Genomic DNA, 18309 nt, shown 5'->3' on the forward strand with positions numbered 1-18309 from the left:
GCCTGAAGGGAGTGATGGAGCAAGCCTCATGTACATCTGGGAGAAGACGACTTCAAGCAGAGGGACGAGCAAATATAAAAACCTGGAGGTTGAGAGCATAGTTGACCAGCTGGGAGAATAGCAAGGAGGCCAGTTCAGCTAGAGCTGAGTGAGGTAGAGAATACTAGGAGAAGAAATCAGGGAAGGGTCCCGGAGTAGATTATATAGGGCTTGCAGGCCATATTAAGGATTTTGGACTATGCTCTGGAAATCGGAATTTGGGGATGGTTTTGAACAGATGAATGACATGATCTGATTCATAATTTAATGGGACCAGACTGGGTACTGTATTGAAAATAGATTAGGGGTGGCTGGGTGGCTCAGTCAGTTAAATGTCCGACTGTTGATTTCAGCTCAGGTCATGATCTCAGGGTCCTGGGATTGAGACCTGTGTTGGGCTCCGTTCTCTGTGTGGGAGCCTAATTGAGATTCTCTCTCTCCCTCTGCCCCCCCCATAAGCAAATCTTTTTTTAAAAAAAGGTAAGATGTTAGGGGACAAGGGTGTAAGCATGGAGATCTGTTAGGAGGCTGTTGCATTATCCAAGTGAGCGATTGATGGTGGCTTGGACCGGGGCAGTGTCAGTGGAGGTGGTCAGACTCTGACAGTTGGGTGTAGGGATGAAAGAGAGGACTCAAAGTTTTGGCCCCTTCTTCCTCCCATGTGTGTCATTTATTCTCCTCTTGGAGAGATCTGGAACGGGTTCATGGGAGAGGGGTCATTTCACCTGGACCTTGAAGGTCAGTTAGAATTTTGCTTGCTTAGGGTGGGGGCAGAGGAGAGAACATTTCAGATCAAAGAAATAGTGGAGACAAATGTCTGGAAGTAAAGTGGTAAAGGAGGTTGGGGTGAGAAATGAGGCTAGAGAAGTCTACGAGAAAAGAGTTAAGGCTAAAATGAATGAAACCCACGTTGTCTCTACTCACTTTGTGTAAGTACTACTTGTTCTGGGCAAGTAGTTATTCCCAGTGCCAGGGCCATTCATTTAGTGTGGCTTCCACACAGCATCCATGTGTGCTGGGCTCCAGAGATTCCACACGTGTATGGGAACACATGTGCCATTGGTTATTCATTGGTCAGTTTTTCCTAGTTGATCTTCAAGTTTCAAAAGTAATTTTAAAAGCAGATTGAAAGTTTGGTTTGTGATACCCAAGTAGAGATATTGAATAGACAGTTGGATATATGAATCTGGCACTCCAGGCTAGTGAAATACAATTGAGAATTATCTATAAATTGTCAGTTTATAGGTGTCATTTAAAGTTACAGAATTGGATTAGGTCAACTGAGGAGAAAAGGTAGCTAAAGAAAGCATGAGATTCACGGACTAAGCCCAGCGGCACTGCAGCAGGATGTAAAGTCTTTCCAGAGGTGTGGCCGGTGTGTAGTGTGCGTCCAGAGAGCTAAGTGAATGCCCATACGGTCGAGCCTGTGCTGAGGAAGGGCCACTCCCTCCATGGTGAGGAGGCTGTTCATGCCCTTGGTTTTATGGTGGCAGCCGGAGCTGTCAGCTCAATTAGACTTGGGTTGCAGATGCTTTCTGGCCTTCTCTTACCAGTACTGACCCTGGAGCTAGGCGAGCCTGGTCTGCCCAGGGAAGCAGGTTTGTTCCCTCAGGGAGGGGTTGCCCGAGGTAGAGGCTGACATCGGGTTAGGCTCAGAGGTGAGCCTCTGTCCGTGGGACTCTACTGCAGGGAGTGGTTGAACACAGTTCATTTAGAGCACGGGAGATAAGCAGCCCTTGAGTGGTATCTTGAGTCCTAGTTGAGGGACGTGGGTACTTACACGGCCGCAAGCAAACATGCCTACGAGTTTTGAAGGTTAAAAGTTTCCTAAAGGGATTTTATAATAACTGCTTTCCCTAACACTCTCACATATGCACACACCTAAATATGTGCACTTCCCTACCCTCTCAGTATATATACTAAGAAAAGCTTTAGAATGTTTTTTTAGTTCCTCTTGAAGATTTTTTACCAAGTAGTAGGTAATGCTTTTCTTTGCTCAGGTATGTGTAGCATAATGCCTTGGCATAATAATTAAGAATATGAACTCTGGGATCAGATGAATATGAATTAGAACTCCAGCCCTGCCACTTACTACACTTTGGGTAAATTACTTAGTGTCTATAAGCCTAAATCCGCTCTTCTGTAAAATGGCAACAACAGCAGTGTTGATGGAGAGGGCCAATAAATAATCCCTTTATTATCTGCCTAAGTATGGAACCAACTGAAAGGCAGATTGAGATAAAAATTTTTATATATTTTCCCTCTATTAGTGAAAGATAAGGTTGAAGAATGTGGCTTCAGTGTGCCGTGATAACGGCGGTTTCTGAAACTGATCCAAAATTAGACACACTGATGAGACAGATTTACCCAGCAAATCTCTGCGGATGTAGGACAACCACAGGCGTCTCTCTGCAGAGGCATGCTGATACTGCCCAGCAGATGAAGAAAATGTGTACCTTGTGCAAGCGGGCAGATCCTGGCAGAGCAGAAGGAGCTGAGCAACATTGCTTTTTCCCAAACACGCCAGTCAAAAAACCACTAGTCTTCCTGAGAGTAGATAGAGGTCAGCGCTATAGCTGATGAATACCGGAAGTGAGGAGGATAAGCATTTATCCCTTTAAAAATACTGCTTTTTTTTTTTTTTTTTAATTTTTGTAACCTCTGTGCCCAGTGTGGGGCTTGAACTCACAACCCTGAGATCAAGAGTCTCATGTTCTACCAACAGAGCCAGCCAGGCACCACCCCCCCCATACCTACCTTTTAACATAATGTATGTAAATCACTTGACATTGTGCCTGTAAATACTCAGTAAACATAAGATTTGTTGTTTGCATCTGGTGGCTGCTCCGGAGCTGCTTACTGATTGAGTGTATCGCCACCAAATGTTTATAAGATAAAGGTTTTTTTTTTTTTAATTTCGAAAAAAATTGAAGATACACAAATATACAAGGCTAACTTAAACACCTGTGTACTCACTACCCAGAATTAACAAATGTTAGCATTTTGTAGTATTTACTTTTTCGTTATTTTATAAGAATAAAATAGTACTAATGAAATTGAAATCTCCTTTGTAACTTCCCTTCCAAGCCCACCTCAGTTTTATGCCCACTCACCAGAGGCAATTAGTAGGAGGTTTTTGGTGTGTATCCTCCATTCCATGTTTTATGGCATCTTATATTTAACAAATGACATCTTATTGTCTGTGTCTTTCAGTCACCCTCCGCCCTTTTTTTTGAGCTCTACCCAGACTAATGTATGTAGTTCACTCATTTAAACTGCTCTAGGGTATTCCATAAGAACATGTTGTATTTTATGCAAAGAATCCATTGTCTGTACTTCAGTATATACCATGTGAGTGTGGCCAAAGGGCCCAGTGACTTCTTCCATGCGTAGCATAAATACAGCCATTGGTAGGGCTGGTTGATGGGCTCACGAATGCAAGTGCCAGCAGGTTAGTGGTGTCTGCTGCTCTTATTCTTAACAGCCATGGATTCTGTGATGAAGCCATGTCATAAATTTCATGGCCTCTGCCCGTGTTTTAAAAATGGAGATCGAGTATCCTTCTTAGAGCCAGAACCAAAATCAGGGAAAGAGAGGAGGCTGAGGGGGAACCCAGGTTTCTAGATTCCAACCACAATATTCACTTTTACTCTGAAAGAAATGGGGGTTCCTGTACTATGGTTGGATATTCCTAGTAGCTGGGCCTTCTAAAAAGTTAGTGGTCCTTTTCCTATGAAATGGTAAACCCCCTAAATGCCAGTTCTTTGAGTAAAAAGATTGTAAGTGGTTTCTAAGTGACCTTGCATCTGGAAATTGAAGAAAGGGCAAAATGAAAACCACCCCTTGAATCATGTTTGCAAAGAGAAGCGTGCCAAGTGCTCTTTTATTATTCCAGTGTCATTATAAATTTAATTGGTGTTATGTCAGCTACTTAGATCAGAGCTAATAGCATATTAAACTCCATTCTGTTTGTACCAGTTCCATGGTAACTTGGGTGTGTGTAGAGTTGGGACAAGTGGCAGCTGTGACGTCTGGTCTGTAGAGTAATTTCATCATGGTATGAGCTTCTGGATCACCCCGGATGCAGAAGTGTCACTGGGTGATGTGAGCTGACCGCCCGGTGCCCTTCAGAACACCGTGAGCCATGTGAGCAACGACCCTGGGTTGCTTGTCTGACCTGGAGGGTTAGCTTCGAGTTCGAGAACAGTAGTAATGCCTTGGTGATACTGAGAGGTGTAACTATTATTCCTTTTGTCTTTCTTAATGAAAAGAAAGCCAGTTTTTTGGGAAAGCTTTATAAATAACTCTGATACTGGAGTATATTTGTAGTTCTCCCGTCCTGCCCTCTGCTGACCTAGACAAATCAGCAGAGGAGGTGCCTGTGAGTCATGAATCTGTGCTTGTGGTGGCTTTGAGCTCTGGCTTGTTTTCACTGTCTCCCGTTCCTTTTACGGGTTTCCGGTTGCCGTATCTCTATTTTTTTAGTTGTATAAATATGTTCCTCGATTGGAAAGTAGTAATGTGATCACATAGAAATTTCCTTACCCTTGTGTATTCATTGGCTCTCCCAGAGTACCTGATTGACTCATTAATCTAAATGTTTAGTGCTTACACTGATAACATTAAAGTTAGTTTTCAGAAATTAATACGTCAGTTTATTTTACCTTGGCCAGTTTGTGTGTAATTTTCGGAGTTTTCGGGTGGAGCAAAGGCTGATTTGCTCTGAAAGTAATTCCTTAGGAGCTTGCCTTGCCATGCCTTTTTAAAAAATTTACTTAGTTATTTTGGAGAGAGAGGGAGAGAGAGAGCATGAGCAGGAGGGGCAGAGGGAGGGGGAGAGAGAATCTCAAGCAGACTCTGCTGAGTGCGGTGCCCAACATGGGGCTCGACTCGGGGCTGGATCTCACGACCTGAGCTGAAACTAAAACTCGGATGCTTAACTGACTGAGCCACCCACCATGCCTGTTTTTAAACACAGGGCTTTCATGTCCGGTCTTTTCTCCTTGTGGTACAGCATTCTGAGTTTCTGTAACAGAAAATTCGCAGTGTTGTGCAGCCATCCCCACTGTCTGATTCTAGAACATTTTCGTCCCTCCCGCCCCCCCCCCCACAAAGAAACCCTTATCCATTGAGTAGTCCCTGGCCATTTCCCCTCTCTCCCAGCACCCGGCTGTCGTTAATCTGTTGTCTGTCTGTATAGATTTGCCTGTTCTGATGTTCATAAAAATGGATCATACAGCATTTGGATTTAGTATCTGGCTTCTCTCACTTAGCTCATGTTCTCAGGGTTCATCCATGTTGCAGCATGCATCAGAACTTCGGTGCTTTTTATGGCTGAACGGTATTCCCTAGTATGGGTATATCACATTCTGTCAGTTGATGGGCATTTGGGTTGTTTCCAGTTTTTGGCTATTTTCAGTGATGCTGCAGTGAACATTCAGAAGTTTTTGTCTGGGCACCTGTTTTGATTTCTCTTGAGTATATACATAGGAGTGGAATTGCTGGGTCATGTGGCAGTTTTATCTTTTAACTTCTTAAGTAACTGCCGAACTGTTGTCCACCGCAGCTGCACCATTGTACATTCCCACCAGCAGTATATGAGAGTTCTGATATCTCCACATCTTTGCCATCACCTATTTTCTGGTTTTGATTATAGTCATCCTGGTGGGTAGAAAGTAGTATCTCATTGTGCTTTAAAAAAAAAATTGGGTATTTTTTGAGAGAGAGCTTGCATGCAGACAGGGGTGGGATGCGGTGAGGGGGAGCAGAGCGGAAGGGGGCGGCTAAAGAATTTCAAGCGGACTCTGGCACTCAGCCTGAGTGCCGAGCTCTTGGGGGGAAAGATCTCAAGACCCAGGATCATGCCCCGAGCCGAAACCGAGATGGATGCTTAACCAGCCGAGCCACCCAGGCACCCCTCATTGTGGTTTTTATTTGCATTTCCCTAAGGACTAATGAAGTTGAACGTCTTTTCTTGTGCTTATTGGACATTCATGTATCTTTTTTGGAGAAAGGCCTGTTCAGATTCTTTGCCCATCTTTTAATCATATTGTTCATCTTTTTGTTGAGTTGTAAGAAAATTGAAATTCTTGCTTTGCTTGGAGCAGAGAGTAGTTACTGAAGTGACTTCAGATGCTTGTCTCATGTAGCTCCCTGCTAGTCTTGTCCTTACAGTTGAGTCAGGCGCACCTCTACTTCCAAGAATGCGAGGTGTTGCCCTTACTTCCTCTCTGAGAAGGCACACCCTTTTCCACCTACCCCTTTATCAGGCCTACAGGGCAAACTCCAGAGTACACACTAATGGCTGGATTCTTAGCTCTTGTAAGACTAGACCAAACTAAAGACACACTGAAATAGTAAAACTTTATTTGCTCACTTGGAAGACTTGTAGTGAGAGTAGTAGTTGGCCAAAAGAGTCACAGAGTTACAAGAAGATTGTAACAGATTCCTCTGCTCTATAAAAAATAAGCACAGGGGCGCCTGGGCGGCTCAGTCGGTTAAGCATCTGCCTTCGGCTCAGGTCATGCCTGGGATTGAGTCCCATGTTGGGCTCCCTGCTCAGTGGGGAGTCTGCTTCTCTCTCTCCCTCTCTCTCTCTGTGTGCTCTCTTTCTCTCTCTAGCTCTCACTCTCTTTCAATTGAATAAATAAAAATCTTAAAAAAAAACAAAACAAAACCAAAACAAAAACCTGTCATTGAGATGAAGTTGAAGTGCTGGAGCTGAGTTATCAGATAAAGCAACCTGGAAAAATACCGAGTAGTGATGGAACCTGAAATTTCGGAGGTGGCGCAGTTGGTGGTGTCGACATGGGTATGGCTGTTGGGTGGGTAGGGCTGAGGTGGGGTGAAATAAAAATTGTGAGGGGAGGGGACGTCATGGTACTGGAAGGATCGCTGACATTCTTGTTGGAGCCACGCTGAGTGGTGCAGAGGCGGTGGAGAGGAAGACAGTGAGCCAGCAGTGACTGAGGGACAGTACTCAGGATGTTGTAGATTGTGGCAACAACAGCAGGGGGGAGGCTGGGAAGGGTGATGCCACAAACTTCAAGGACCAGAGTTTTGGAGGGAAGGAGAGAAAATGGTTTGGCACTGGGCTGAATGAATGAATGGAAGAAGGATGGATGGATGGAAATTTGGGCTTTTATGAGGCCATTTCCATTGAAAGTTAAAAATCTCTGGAATCTCTGCACCTGTCAGTTTACACAGTCTATGGCAGCTTTGACGCTATGATGGCAGGTTGAGTAGTTGTGACAGAGACATCCCCACAAAGCCTAAGATACTGACTGGCTCTTTATAGAAAAAAAATCCAGTTTGCCAACTCTTACTTTTGAACAGTGGTTGTCAAAGTGTGCCTCAGAGTCACCTGGAGGGCTGTGCAAACACAGATTGCTAAGCCCTGTCCCTAGAATTTCTGATTCAGTGGGTTTGGGTTGAGGCCTGAGATTATGCTTTTCTCACAAGTTCCTAGGAGTTGCTGATGCTGGAAAAATTTCAGGGGCCACATTTTAAGAGCCATTGCTTTAGATATTTAAGGCAGTGGTCAGGTTCCTTCTCGCTTAATTTTTTCTGAGCCACATAGCTCTGCCTCCGTCAGCTGCATATCACTTGACTTGATTTACTGACATGCTTCATCCCTTTTAAGCCTGGTGCCCCAAAATGTGATGATGCTTTGGATGTAGCCTCCTCAGCGCCATGTACCTTGGAACAGTTGGCCCTTCTGCTGGCTCTGCGCTTATCTGGGAGTTTTCTTTCTACTTTTGCTCCTGGGTTGTCTGATGGGCTGGGCTTTCTCTGGGACTTAAAGGAGGCTCATGTGTTAGGGAGGGCACCACTGGTATTGATCACTCAAACCCTAGGGGGACCAAGGGGAGGAAGTAAGAATCCTTCTCTCCCCACCCCCTCCACCAGTGTGTTTTCTGCCGTAAGGCGTTGAGTCGTGTCGAGGTTTGTCTCGGGCGCACTGAGCATGCAGTCACAGGTGGGATTTGGGAGTCTGACCCCACACAGTAGCAGTGTCAGAATCTCTCTGCAGGTAAGAGAACACCTGGGAGAAAAACAAGGTCAGTGTCCAGCCAAACCACATCTTTTGGCAGAGGAACTTTTGAAAGCAGTTTCTGAAAGTTGCAGAGACAGTAACTCCTTAGAGTTCTCTTAGATTCTCCTGTTCCATGCCTAAAACTGCTTTTTCATTCTTTGAGCTTGTCTCCCAGCTTTGTTCCCTTATTGCCTAGTTATATCGTTTCTTTTTTTTTTTCTAAAGATTTTATTTATTTGACAGAGCCCAAGCAGGGGGAGCAGTCGAGGGAGAGGGAGAAGCAGGCTTCCCGCTGAGCAGAACCCTGGGATCACGACCCGAGCTAAAAGGCAGACACTTAGCCACCGGAGCCACCCGGTGCCCCGCCTAGTTGTGTCCTTACGGTGAGGTGGGCACACTCTGACGTTTCCCAAGTAGACGTGTCTGTGGGCCAGTCCCTTAGCTTTCCGTTCCCGTGGCCGTGGCCCGTCTTTCCCGCCCTGGTGAGTGCTCGCCCGTTCACTTGCACTTTCAGAGCCCGGCACTGCTTCTGCTTGCTGCACTTCTGCCGTCTCGGTCTCATTTCCCTTCCTCACTTCTCTCATTAGGACTCCTCATTGCCTTTCTTACTTTCTCTTCCCCCTTTTTCTCTGTGCCTTCATCACATTTACCCCCCCCCCCCGTCTGCCAAGATACGCCTTCTCAGCCTTCGGTGAATTCTTGGCCTCTTGCTAAACTTCCCCAGTGTGGGCAGCTGGCACCCTCTGGCCATTTTAGAGTTCTGCAAACTGAGAGAGCATGGGAATCAGGGAGGCTCTGGGTTTTTAATTTGGGAGCTGTAGGAGCGACAGTGAGAGGTGGCCTCGGCTTCACGTGTTTTGATTAAGAGTAGAGCTTGCAGCTGGCAGCGGTCCACAGAAGTTGGCAGCCGTGGATTCAGCATAAGGGAGAAGTGTGTGGCCAGGATAGGTCAAAGTCAGGATCTGAAACATGGGACTCAGAGCAGAGGGTCTCTGAGCACCGAGCTCACAGAACATCAGGGGTGGAAGGGAGTCAAGATGCGCATTTCTGCTGCCCCTGTAGCCTGGGTTGGAGGCATGGGACAAGCCAGAAGTTCTGCTTTTATCCACCGTGTCTCCCCCATCCCTTCCCCCAGCTCTGTTTCACCTGTCTTGTTTGTTTTGTCTTTGAGACAGGAGTTCATTTGAAGAAAAACTTCTGTGTCCTAAAGAATAATAATGGGGGAGTGAGGATACTGATATTGTCCAAATCCTCATTTTACAAATGGGGAAATAGAGGATGAGAGAGGAAAGCTACTTTCTATACCCTAAGAAATGGCACACAGGAAAAATATTAGAGAAAAGAGGGAAACAAAGTCCCTAAGGAAAAAAGTCTATAGAGATAGCATCACAAGATGAATTACCTCAGCGGTCTATTTGAGAGATTATGTCATGTCAGAAAAGTTCTAGAGACTGGAGCCTCTTTCCTTCATGGGAGGTCATAAAGGGAACACGGGCCCCTCAGCCTGACTCCCAGAAAGAAGAACCTCAGGCTGGTGAGCAGTAACTGCAACAATGTCATTTCCCTGGCCAGGCCGAGCCCCACAGGAAACCTCAGAATTTCACTCCAGAACAAGGCCCACAGGAATGTCGCTGCACCCAGACCTCTGTGGTTTGAGTCCACTGGAGAATTTCCTAGGGGAAAGCTTCTGAGGGAGATTGTTCAGCAAGACAGAAAAATGCTGCAGTGAGGCCAATTCCTGGGACTGTTGCTGGAAAGGTGTGGGTTTGAAAGGCCCCCTGGAGTTTACAGAGCAGTCATAATCCCCTTGTAGCTCACAGCAGCCCTGGCCAACCTCCGAGCACTTTCTCAAGGATTTCCAACTCCAGGACATGGGAAATTGGGATAGTTTGTTTTACAGTTTTACAAGTTGATCTAATAAAGGGCTTGACCCTTAGGGCCTGTTCTGTTTGTGGAAGCAAGCCTCTGATTTTCCCAGGAACATCAGTGAGGGTTGAGTTTTAGACCTATGTTTACCTAGGGGCAGAGGTTAGGAGGCATTGTTCCAAACTGAAAATCATCTTGAAGGAGATGGTCATTTTCTGCCTTTGCTTGCTCTGTTGGTGTTCCTCATTCATTCATGTTGTGAGGAGAACTAAAAAGTGTGTATACAAGTACATCAGTAAGTCCTCATTTCCTGTCATAAATGCACTTTTATTCAACAGGTATTGAGTTCCTCTCATGTACCAGCCACTTTTCTAGACACTGGGATATCAGTGAACAGAACAAAGTCTTGCCCTTGTGGGTTTTTCTTTCTTGTAAGGGAAGAGGGACCGATCCTACCGCTTCCAGTGCTGGTCGGTGCTGTGCAGGCACGTCGGGGTGAGAGCAGGGAGCACGGAGCTGCCATATATTCAAGGCTTTTCCCGATGAGGTGGTGTTTGAGAAAGGCCAGAAGGAGGTAGGCGAGCTAGTACTGTGGGTATGTGGGGAAGAGAGTTCCTAAGAGAGAGAGCCAAAGGGCAACAGCCAGGCAGGAGCATGGCTGGCGGGTCGGAGGGGCAGCGCGGAGTCGGAGGTGCTGGCCAGTGTGGCTGGAGCTCAGTGGGTGAGAGGGAGCTGAGGTCGGAGTCCACTGAGAACAAGACTAAACATGGCTTTGCAAAAGGCTTTCATTTTGAAACTGGAAGCCACTGGAGGGTTTTAAGTGTGCAGAGAGGACTCTGAGCACTGTGTGGAGAAGAAACTAATAGGGTCAAAGCGCAGAAGAAAGGAGACCACTTAGGAGGCTATACATTAAGGTCAGATTCTGGACACATTCTGAGGTAGTGCTCATAAGATTTGTTGGTTGACTGGACATCAGATGTGAAAGAAGAAAGATTCAAAGATGACGCCAAAGGTTTTGAGCATTTCCAAGAATGGACTTGTCATTTACAGAAATGGGGAAGACGGGTCCATGGACTTTCTGATTTGACTAGTAGTATTAGGAAGAAAGTGTGGAGATTCAAGAAAGAAAAAATTTGACTTAATCATTGCTTCCTTAATTTTCTGCATCCTTTCTGACAGGCTTGTTTGTATTTGGATCACTTGTACCACAATTTTCTTGGAGGAAGTACAGGTCCCAGTGTCCTAACTTATAGGGATCCTTAGCCAGACCTCCATGATTCAGTGTGGTCAGAAGCTGTGGGTACAGAAGAACTTTGGGGTAGATTCTGTCTCTGGGACATCCCTCATTTCATAGTTTCCTAGGGCTGCTTAACAAATTACTACAAACTGGTTGGTTTAAAACAACAGAAAATTATTCTCTCACAAGTTTTCGAAGCCAGAAGTCCAAAATCAAGGTGTCATGGGGCCATACTTCCTCTAAGCCTCTGGGGGAAAATCCTTCAGTTTCCTCTTCCTGGCTTCTGCTGGTTGCTGACCGGTCTTGGCCTTCCTTCGCTTATAGCTGCAGCCTTCCCTTTCTGCCTCCCGTCAGGGGATGGCATTCTGTCTCTGTGTCCCTTTTGCCTTCATGTGGCCTTATTAGGACACTAATCATTAGATTTAGGGCCCACCCTAAGTCAGATGACCTCATTTTAACCTGGTTACCTCTGCAAAGACCCTGTTTCCAAATAAGGCCACATTCACAGGTAATGGGGGGTTAGGACCTCAGCATTATTTTTTTGTGAGACAATTCAACGCATATCACATACTGTGATTCAGGTTTTTGATTATGAAGGTCTTTTTGGCTTAGGTGTATTTGAGGATAAGACAGGAACTATTGAAAAAGTTAGAAATCAGGATGACCCATCTGTTAGGATGAAACGAAAATTTTAATGGCAATAAGTTTACTTTATAATTAAAGATAGGTTTATTTTGCATTTTTTTTTCAAACTTGAAGACTTTAGGTTATACAGTGGTAAAAAACATGAAAAAAAATCATAAAACTGAAACCGGAAGATAGACGAGACATAGAATGACGAATTTTAAAATAAGTATTATAACCTGAATTTGGTTATCCAGAGGCCTGTGCAGTAGGTAGAAAAGCTCCAGCTTATGTTCCGAGTTTACGGTTTCGACAACTGGGGCAGCAAATTGGCAGAGATGGAATGCAAAGGACCCGGGTCCCTGAGCACTAGCTGACTCCGGGGAGCACAGCCCCGCTTGCCCCACTGGCCTTTTCCTCCCATTCGCGTGGGGCTGGGAAGGTGCCCAGATGGGACACGCACTTGCTGTGTAGCTGCTGCTCCCCTTCTGTGCAACACCCAGTGCACGTACATTCTTCAGCGGTGTGTCAGCAGTTATTAGTGTTCCCCTCTTGAAGTCACCACATGTAAAGTCTAGGGGTTGTTTATCAAAGGAAGTTTAAGTTCCCATTCTGATATCACAGTGATAGGACTGTATCAGGGTTAGCAACGTAATAAATTCCTTAGCAACAGTATACATTTGTAGCCACTGTGAATTTTTATGGAACTCCTGTTGTTTACAGGTTGGACAGGAATTGTGTGCAGGTTGGACAGATGGGAGAGGAGTAAAGAGATATGGCTCTTTCTAGCCTTCAGGAAATTCGAACTTAGGACACGACCAAAGGAATCAGGGTTCACACAGGAACTGATAAAGATGCTACGGCATTGGAGCCAATGGGAAAACGCCTCTAAATGTATCATTTAATAAATACCTGGGAGCGCCTGCGTGGCTCAATGGGTTAAAGCGTCTGCCTTCAGCTCAGGTCATGATCTCTGGCTCTCTTCTCCCCCCGGCTCGTTCTGTGCCAAATAAAATCTTGGGGGAAAAACCACAAAACATCTGGACAGAGAGTGGGAGAAGTTAGCCACAGGGATCTGCAGAACAGCAGAGACTTTAATGAAGGTCCAAGCAGCAGAGGACGTCATTTCGATTTTCCTGCCTCAGGTTTGGCTGGGCATCAGTTCCCAAGGAAAGCCTGCCAGGCCAGACTGCTCACCTGTTCTCTGGCCCAGTACTGCCCTGTTTTTTTCCAGGTCATCTGGGCACTTCGGTGGTCACAGTGAATGCACAGCTGCTGGGGTGAAAGGTGTCGGGGGAATGAGAAGGGCACTGGCTGCACCTGAGCTGGTGGCTCAGGGCTTTGCGTTACTGTCTGGCTCCAGTGTGGCCCGGTCACGTGGAGCCTTAGGGGACTATTTTGAGTATTCCTCAAAATGGGAGCCTCATCGCATGTCTCTTAAGTGGGAATGCAGCCACAACTATGTCCTCAGGGCAGGGACCAGTGGTGAAGCCACCATACTTTTTGGGTGACCGCAGGGCCCATAATGTACAGACATCATTTCCTTTGACTAATCTTTTGTAATCCTGGCCCAGATGTGGCTCCTGAAAGTAGTTAAAGCTCTTTGTCTAAGTTGAGATTTTTAATTTAGGACCCAGATGGGGTAGGAGGTAAACTTCCAAAAGGTCTGTTTTACTCAGTGTGTCACTGTCCTGGATTCCTGGCAGGCAGCGGTTTCATTAGAAAAGCAGATTTCATCCTGACTCATCTGCCTCAGTGAGACGTGTGATACAACTTCTTAGCACTCATACAGCCTGTCCTCTCACTGGACAGAGCAGAACCCTCTGGTACCCTGTCCATTCTGCAGCAGTGGCGGCTACAGGCGCCTGGCCCAGGCCATGGAAAACCTTGAGAGACAGTCTGTTATGGGGCCAGAGCTTTGTCCTGGAATTTCCTGGCCTTTGTCTGGTATAACTTCATGTACTGAGACGGCTGTTTTGAGTCCACTTCCTCCTGGGGGGAGAGCATAGCTGCCTTCCACAGAGCACTTCTGCTTCCTGTACCGAGTAACCTCTTCCTTCCCCCTCAGGCCTGTGGATGGGATGAGGGAAGCACTCTGGGCAGGTATGTGTGTACCTGGCCCCCAGTAGACAGTATGCTACTGGAAGTCCCTGGTCACGGAGGAGAAGCCATTACCATTGGCCATAAAAGCTGCATCTGCCAGCCTGGCCTGTACCTCCTAACTCTGGTTTCTTTCTTATACTGCAGCAGAAAAAATCCTACCTGGAACGGAGTGTGAAGGAAGCTGAGGACAACATCCGGGAGATGCTGATGGCACGAAGGGCACAGTAGGAAGTCTCAAGCAGAAGCTTCCTGCTCCCTCCCATTCCTGGCGAGGGCAGAGGGGTCCATGTGGGGAAACATCCTCTCTTCTGCCCTGATGGACTTTTTATTTGGATGATCTGGTAACCCTACGTTTTCTACTTCACCCTGTTCCCCTTTCAAATCCCAACTCTGTATTTTTTATCCTGGCTCTGCCCCCCGCCCAGACCACTCTTCTCGCCTGGGGGTGAGTCACCAACTCCCAAGAGAGGGAAGATGGGAGCCAGGACAGATAGGGGAGCTCTGCCCAATCCTATTACTAGTTACGCTGCTTAGACCAATAAAAGGCATCTGTTTCCCCAGCCACTCTACTGAGTCTGCCTTTCTCAAGCTGAAGGGTGAGAACCAAGGGCCAGGGAAGCAGAAGCTTTCAACCTCCACTCCTCCCTGTCTCCTTCCAGAGCTTTGGCTCTGTTCTTTTCTGGAGCCTTTCCTGCTTTTTACCTTTTCTGTTCCTTTTAGTAAATCCCTCACCTTCTGAGTCTCTCCATGCAGATAAGGAAGGAAGGAGACCAGGGCATAGCTGAATTTAAGTAACTCTGGTGGCGATGTTCCTGGAGAAAATGCAGTCATAAACCAGCAGCACCTCCATGGCTGTCTAACCCTTTGGCCAGTGTCATAGAGGTGGAAATTACAGTCGTAAGGCCTCCTGGGGGCTTAGGGGTGGTGGGTGTGCTGGAGCTGGTTTGTACTGGCTTGTGAGAGCCAGTCAGTAAACCAAGTGTTAGAATTTTGTTTCAAGCCAGTTGTGAAACACAGCCCTTATTAAAAATTAAGTTAGGTAAATATACAATTAAATTATATTCAGAACTTACCCCCTACTAAATCTGGCCATTATCTATGTTTTTGATGTTAACAGTCCATTGTATCTGGATGATGGAAACACTACACCACGCTTTTCTTCCCAACTCTTCGTTCAGGACATCATGTTGGTAGCTTGAGATCAGCTATGTTGGGACCATTTACTCCACAGAATCAGGTGATTGATGATGGATAAAATAAGGATTTGTTTTAAAGAGAATTGGTAGTTAATATTTATGAGTACACCGCTGTTTCAGAGTGAAAGTGGGCAGGCTCTCAGGGCTGGTCGAGCCAGCTAGCTGAAGGACAATCTGGCTCTGTTATGGCGGCACAGCGCCACCCCGCGGCCAAAGCTGAGATGGGTGGCCGGCCTGCCTGTCTGGCTCGTATTGCGACAGCTCTTCTCTCCTGTGTGGAGGGAGGCGGGGAGGGTGGGCAGCAGAAAAGAAAGAAGGCCTAGGCTCTGGGTAAAAGCATCTCCAGCAACTTGGTGAGCCTGTCTCTGAGAGGGACGAGGGAGAAAATGCTAGCCTGGCGAGGGCCCTGTGAACTGCCTTCCTCATAGGACCATAGACTCCTTTCTCGTCATAGTGGACAGTGGCAGAGAAACCCAGGGCTTATATTCTGTCTGGAATAATTCAGACAGTTGAGGTTTAGACAAATTTATTGAAACATACAGGGTGTTAGCAGAGAAATCACTCAGTGGTTTTGCATCATGTCACTATCTTGAATGTATAATTTTAAAATTAATTATAAATATATATTTTATAACTAAGCCTTTGGCCAAAAAAATAAAAGTCATTTAGCACATTTGTGAAAGGCCAATAAGAAATGATTTTAAACATTAAAAAGATAAAGTCACTGAATTAAACAGCAGCACAACCCCTGCTAATCTAGAATCCCACTGTGTCGAAGGTAGAAGTGTCTGTGCAGAGCTAGTCATTTTCATTTATTTCAGCAATCAGAAGAGATGGGGCAGGCACACCTGTTGAAGGTGGTGGCAGAGCTGGCAGGACAGGAAGGCTGGGCCGGTCACGTGAGCATGTCCCAGAGACAGCAGCAGCAGAGCGCAGTCCAGCAGGCTGTGAGGCAGGTGGAGGGGCCCAGGTCATCCCTTCTTTGGTCTTCCACCACATACACTGGAGGGAAAAGAGAGAGGGTGAGAATGAACTGGCACAAAACCCAGGCCCTACAGAGCCAGTGCCTCCCGGACCAGGCGTGGGCTACCAAAAGCCACGGGGCAGACTGGGTGCCGCCTTTCACTTACACTGTGGCAGACGATTGGAGGAAGGGTAGCTCAGCTCCTTTCTCTCCTCCTCCTAAGGACTTTCATCCCTGCAGGGACAGGTACTAGGGAACCAACAAAATGGCCTCACATAACGCAGCCAGAGAAAGTGATGGACATTCTGGTCTGCCCAGAGTTGCTTTAGAAGCAGGCAGCACCGTGTGCCGTACTGTATTTCCTCAGCCACAGTTACGCCATCTCCCAAAACAGCCACCTGAAAAGGCACTGCAGGCCCTAAGAGAATAACCAAGAACCCTGGTTTTCCAAACCTGGGCAGCGCACACTATCACAGTGCGGCCCCGCCTCTTACCTTTCACACACCGGTGGGGGGGGGAGCAGGGCTGATGACCTGGTCAAGTGAGAGGGAGGGCTGTAGCCTGGCACCCTGGCTTCTTCTCACAGTGGAGGTGAAATCTAGGCCCTGTCAGGGCTAAGTGCTCTATTAAGAAATTTGAGTGCTACACAAATCCACAGGTCAAGAAGGACCCCAGCCTCCCTCTGCTAGTCTGCTGACCTGCGGCCGACGTCAGCCTTCCTTCCGGTAAGCAGGCTAATGGTCAGCCTCAGTCTCAGAGGATCTGTGGACCCTTTAAAGAAAACCTGAAAACCACCACCACTAAACTCATTTATAAACAGTAAGGATTTTAAACTTTTTCAAAGTTAATGAATATATGAATCTTATAAATGAAATTGGTCCTTTGGCAGTCTTCTTTCAGTTCTATTTTTTTGTATCTATTTTTATACCTCCTCTCTTGGCAACTCCTCTCTCTGAAGCCTGGCATAGTAGCTAGAATACTCTGGGTTAGTAGTGAGCTTGTCCAAGTTGTCCCATTGTGTCAGCCGCCCTCCACAGACCTCCCCTCCCTTCTCTCGTGGCACAGCTTTCAACTCGGCCTGCTTTCATTTGGCCCCACTCAGCAACACCAGCAAACTTGTTTTAAGGTCTAGGAGACAAGACCCAGCCCCAGGGAAGCCTAGTGAAAGAGAAGACGTTTATTCTGAGGCCTGATAAGGTACGTTCCCTGGTGTAGTCGTAACAGCAGTACCTAAACACGGATGCTACCGTCATTCCCATTTCACAGGTAAGAGATGCAAGGCTTTGAGAGATTAAGTCTCTTGTTCAGGCATACGTAACCAGCCAGAGGCAGGCTCAGGGTATGAACCCAGGCCTTTGGCAAGCCAGACTTGCTCAGGCCCATCTGGGATAGAAAAGGGATCAGGAAGAGCACAGGACTGAATGCGCTCTAGGACCATTGTCTCTCCCCTCCCGCTAGCTAAAGGCATGCACCGTCCAAAGCCCTGGGGCCACCGCAGCAGGAAAGCCCTACGCAAGGGCTTTCACCTGCTCTCTCTGCCCAGACGACCTACCCAAGTGGCCAGCCTCCCCCCATCCTGCAGTGGGCAGCTTCAGACAGGGAAATGAAGAACGGAACGCACACTCCCCCAGAGTAATCCCTTACTGTATTCTCCTTACCAGAGGACGGGCCCTCTCCCCTGCCAGCTTTGTAGAAACCACCTGCCTTATCTAGGCCTGACACCCCACCTGGGTGCTGTGTGCGAGGCCCTGCAGCCTCTACCGTACGTTGAGATCACAAATGTGCCGCGACCTATGCCAGGAGCCTTCTGTACACAGTGCCGCTCCGTCTTCCCCACCCTGTGCGGCAGGCACCCTCCCTCACTGCTGCTGCTCCCTGTGCTTCCCTCCCATTTTACCACAGAACCTTGAGCAACTTCAGCAGGGAAACAAAAATGTCCCAGTCTTGCTTCCTCTAACACCTTTCTCCTTCAGTTTAGTCAGGTTTGTCCTTGCTAAGGCTTATTTCACATGACAGTTGGCTCTGAAACCGGGGCAGTGGGGACTTGGAGCTCATTGCTCCCAGACAGTGCTTACGGGGCGGGGGTTAGAAAGTCCATCTGGCTACAGGACAGGAGACTTCAAAGCAAAGGGCTGCGTCAGCCTCATTGGGGGGGGGGGGGGGGCGGTGTCCATTCTCTGCATACCTTAGAAACCCTGTCACTTCTTTCTTGGAGTACCAAATCTTCCAAAGCCCTCTTGACTTT

At 47.1% G+C, this 18309-nt stretch overlaps 1 protein-coding gene and 1 non-coding gene across 4 annotated transcripts in view; one reads left to right on the forward strand and one right to left on the reverse strand.

The window, feature by feature from the left end:
* The window catches only part of PFDN1 (prefoldin subunit 1), a 62882-nt gene extending 48414 nt beyond the window's left edge, over positions 1-14468 (forward strand). For all 3 annotated transcript variants that reach the window (XM_045794531.2, XM_045794530.2, XM_087862216.1), the window contains one exon: positions 14049-14468. Coding sequence is in view for 2 of the 3 variants with exons in the window: in XM_045794530.2 (XP_045650486.1) it covers positions 14049-14132 (84 nt within the window). In the remaining variant the exon portion in view is untranslated. The remainder of the gene's footprint in view (positions 1-14048) is intronic.
* Positions 14469-15609: 1141 nt separating this feature from the next.
* The window catches only part of LOC123790278 (uncharacterized), a 57478-nt gene continuing 54778 nt past the window's right edge, over positions 15610-18309 (reverse strand). Inside the window, exon 4 of the transcript XR_006779045.2 lies at positions 15610-16102. This is a non-coding gene — a transcript (uncharacterized LOC123790278). The remainder of the gene's footprint in view (positions 16103-18309) is intronic.

Source organism: Ursus americanus, chromosome 5 (assembly GCF_024610735.1).
Source record: "Ursus americanus isolate L20-20 chromosome 5, mUrsAme1.1.p, whole genome shotgun sequence".
Classification (NCBI taxonomy): domain Eukaryota; kingdom Metazoa; phylum Chordata; class Mammalia; order Carnivora; family Ursidae; genus Ursus; species Ursus americanus.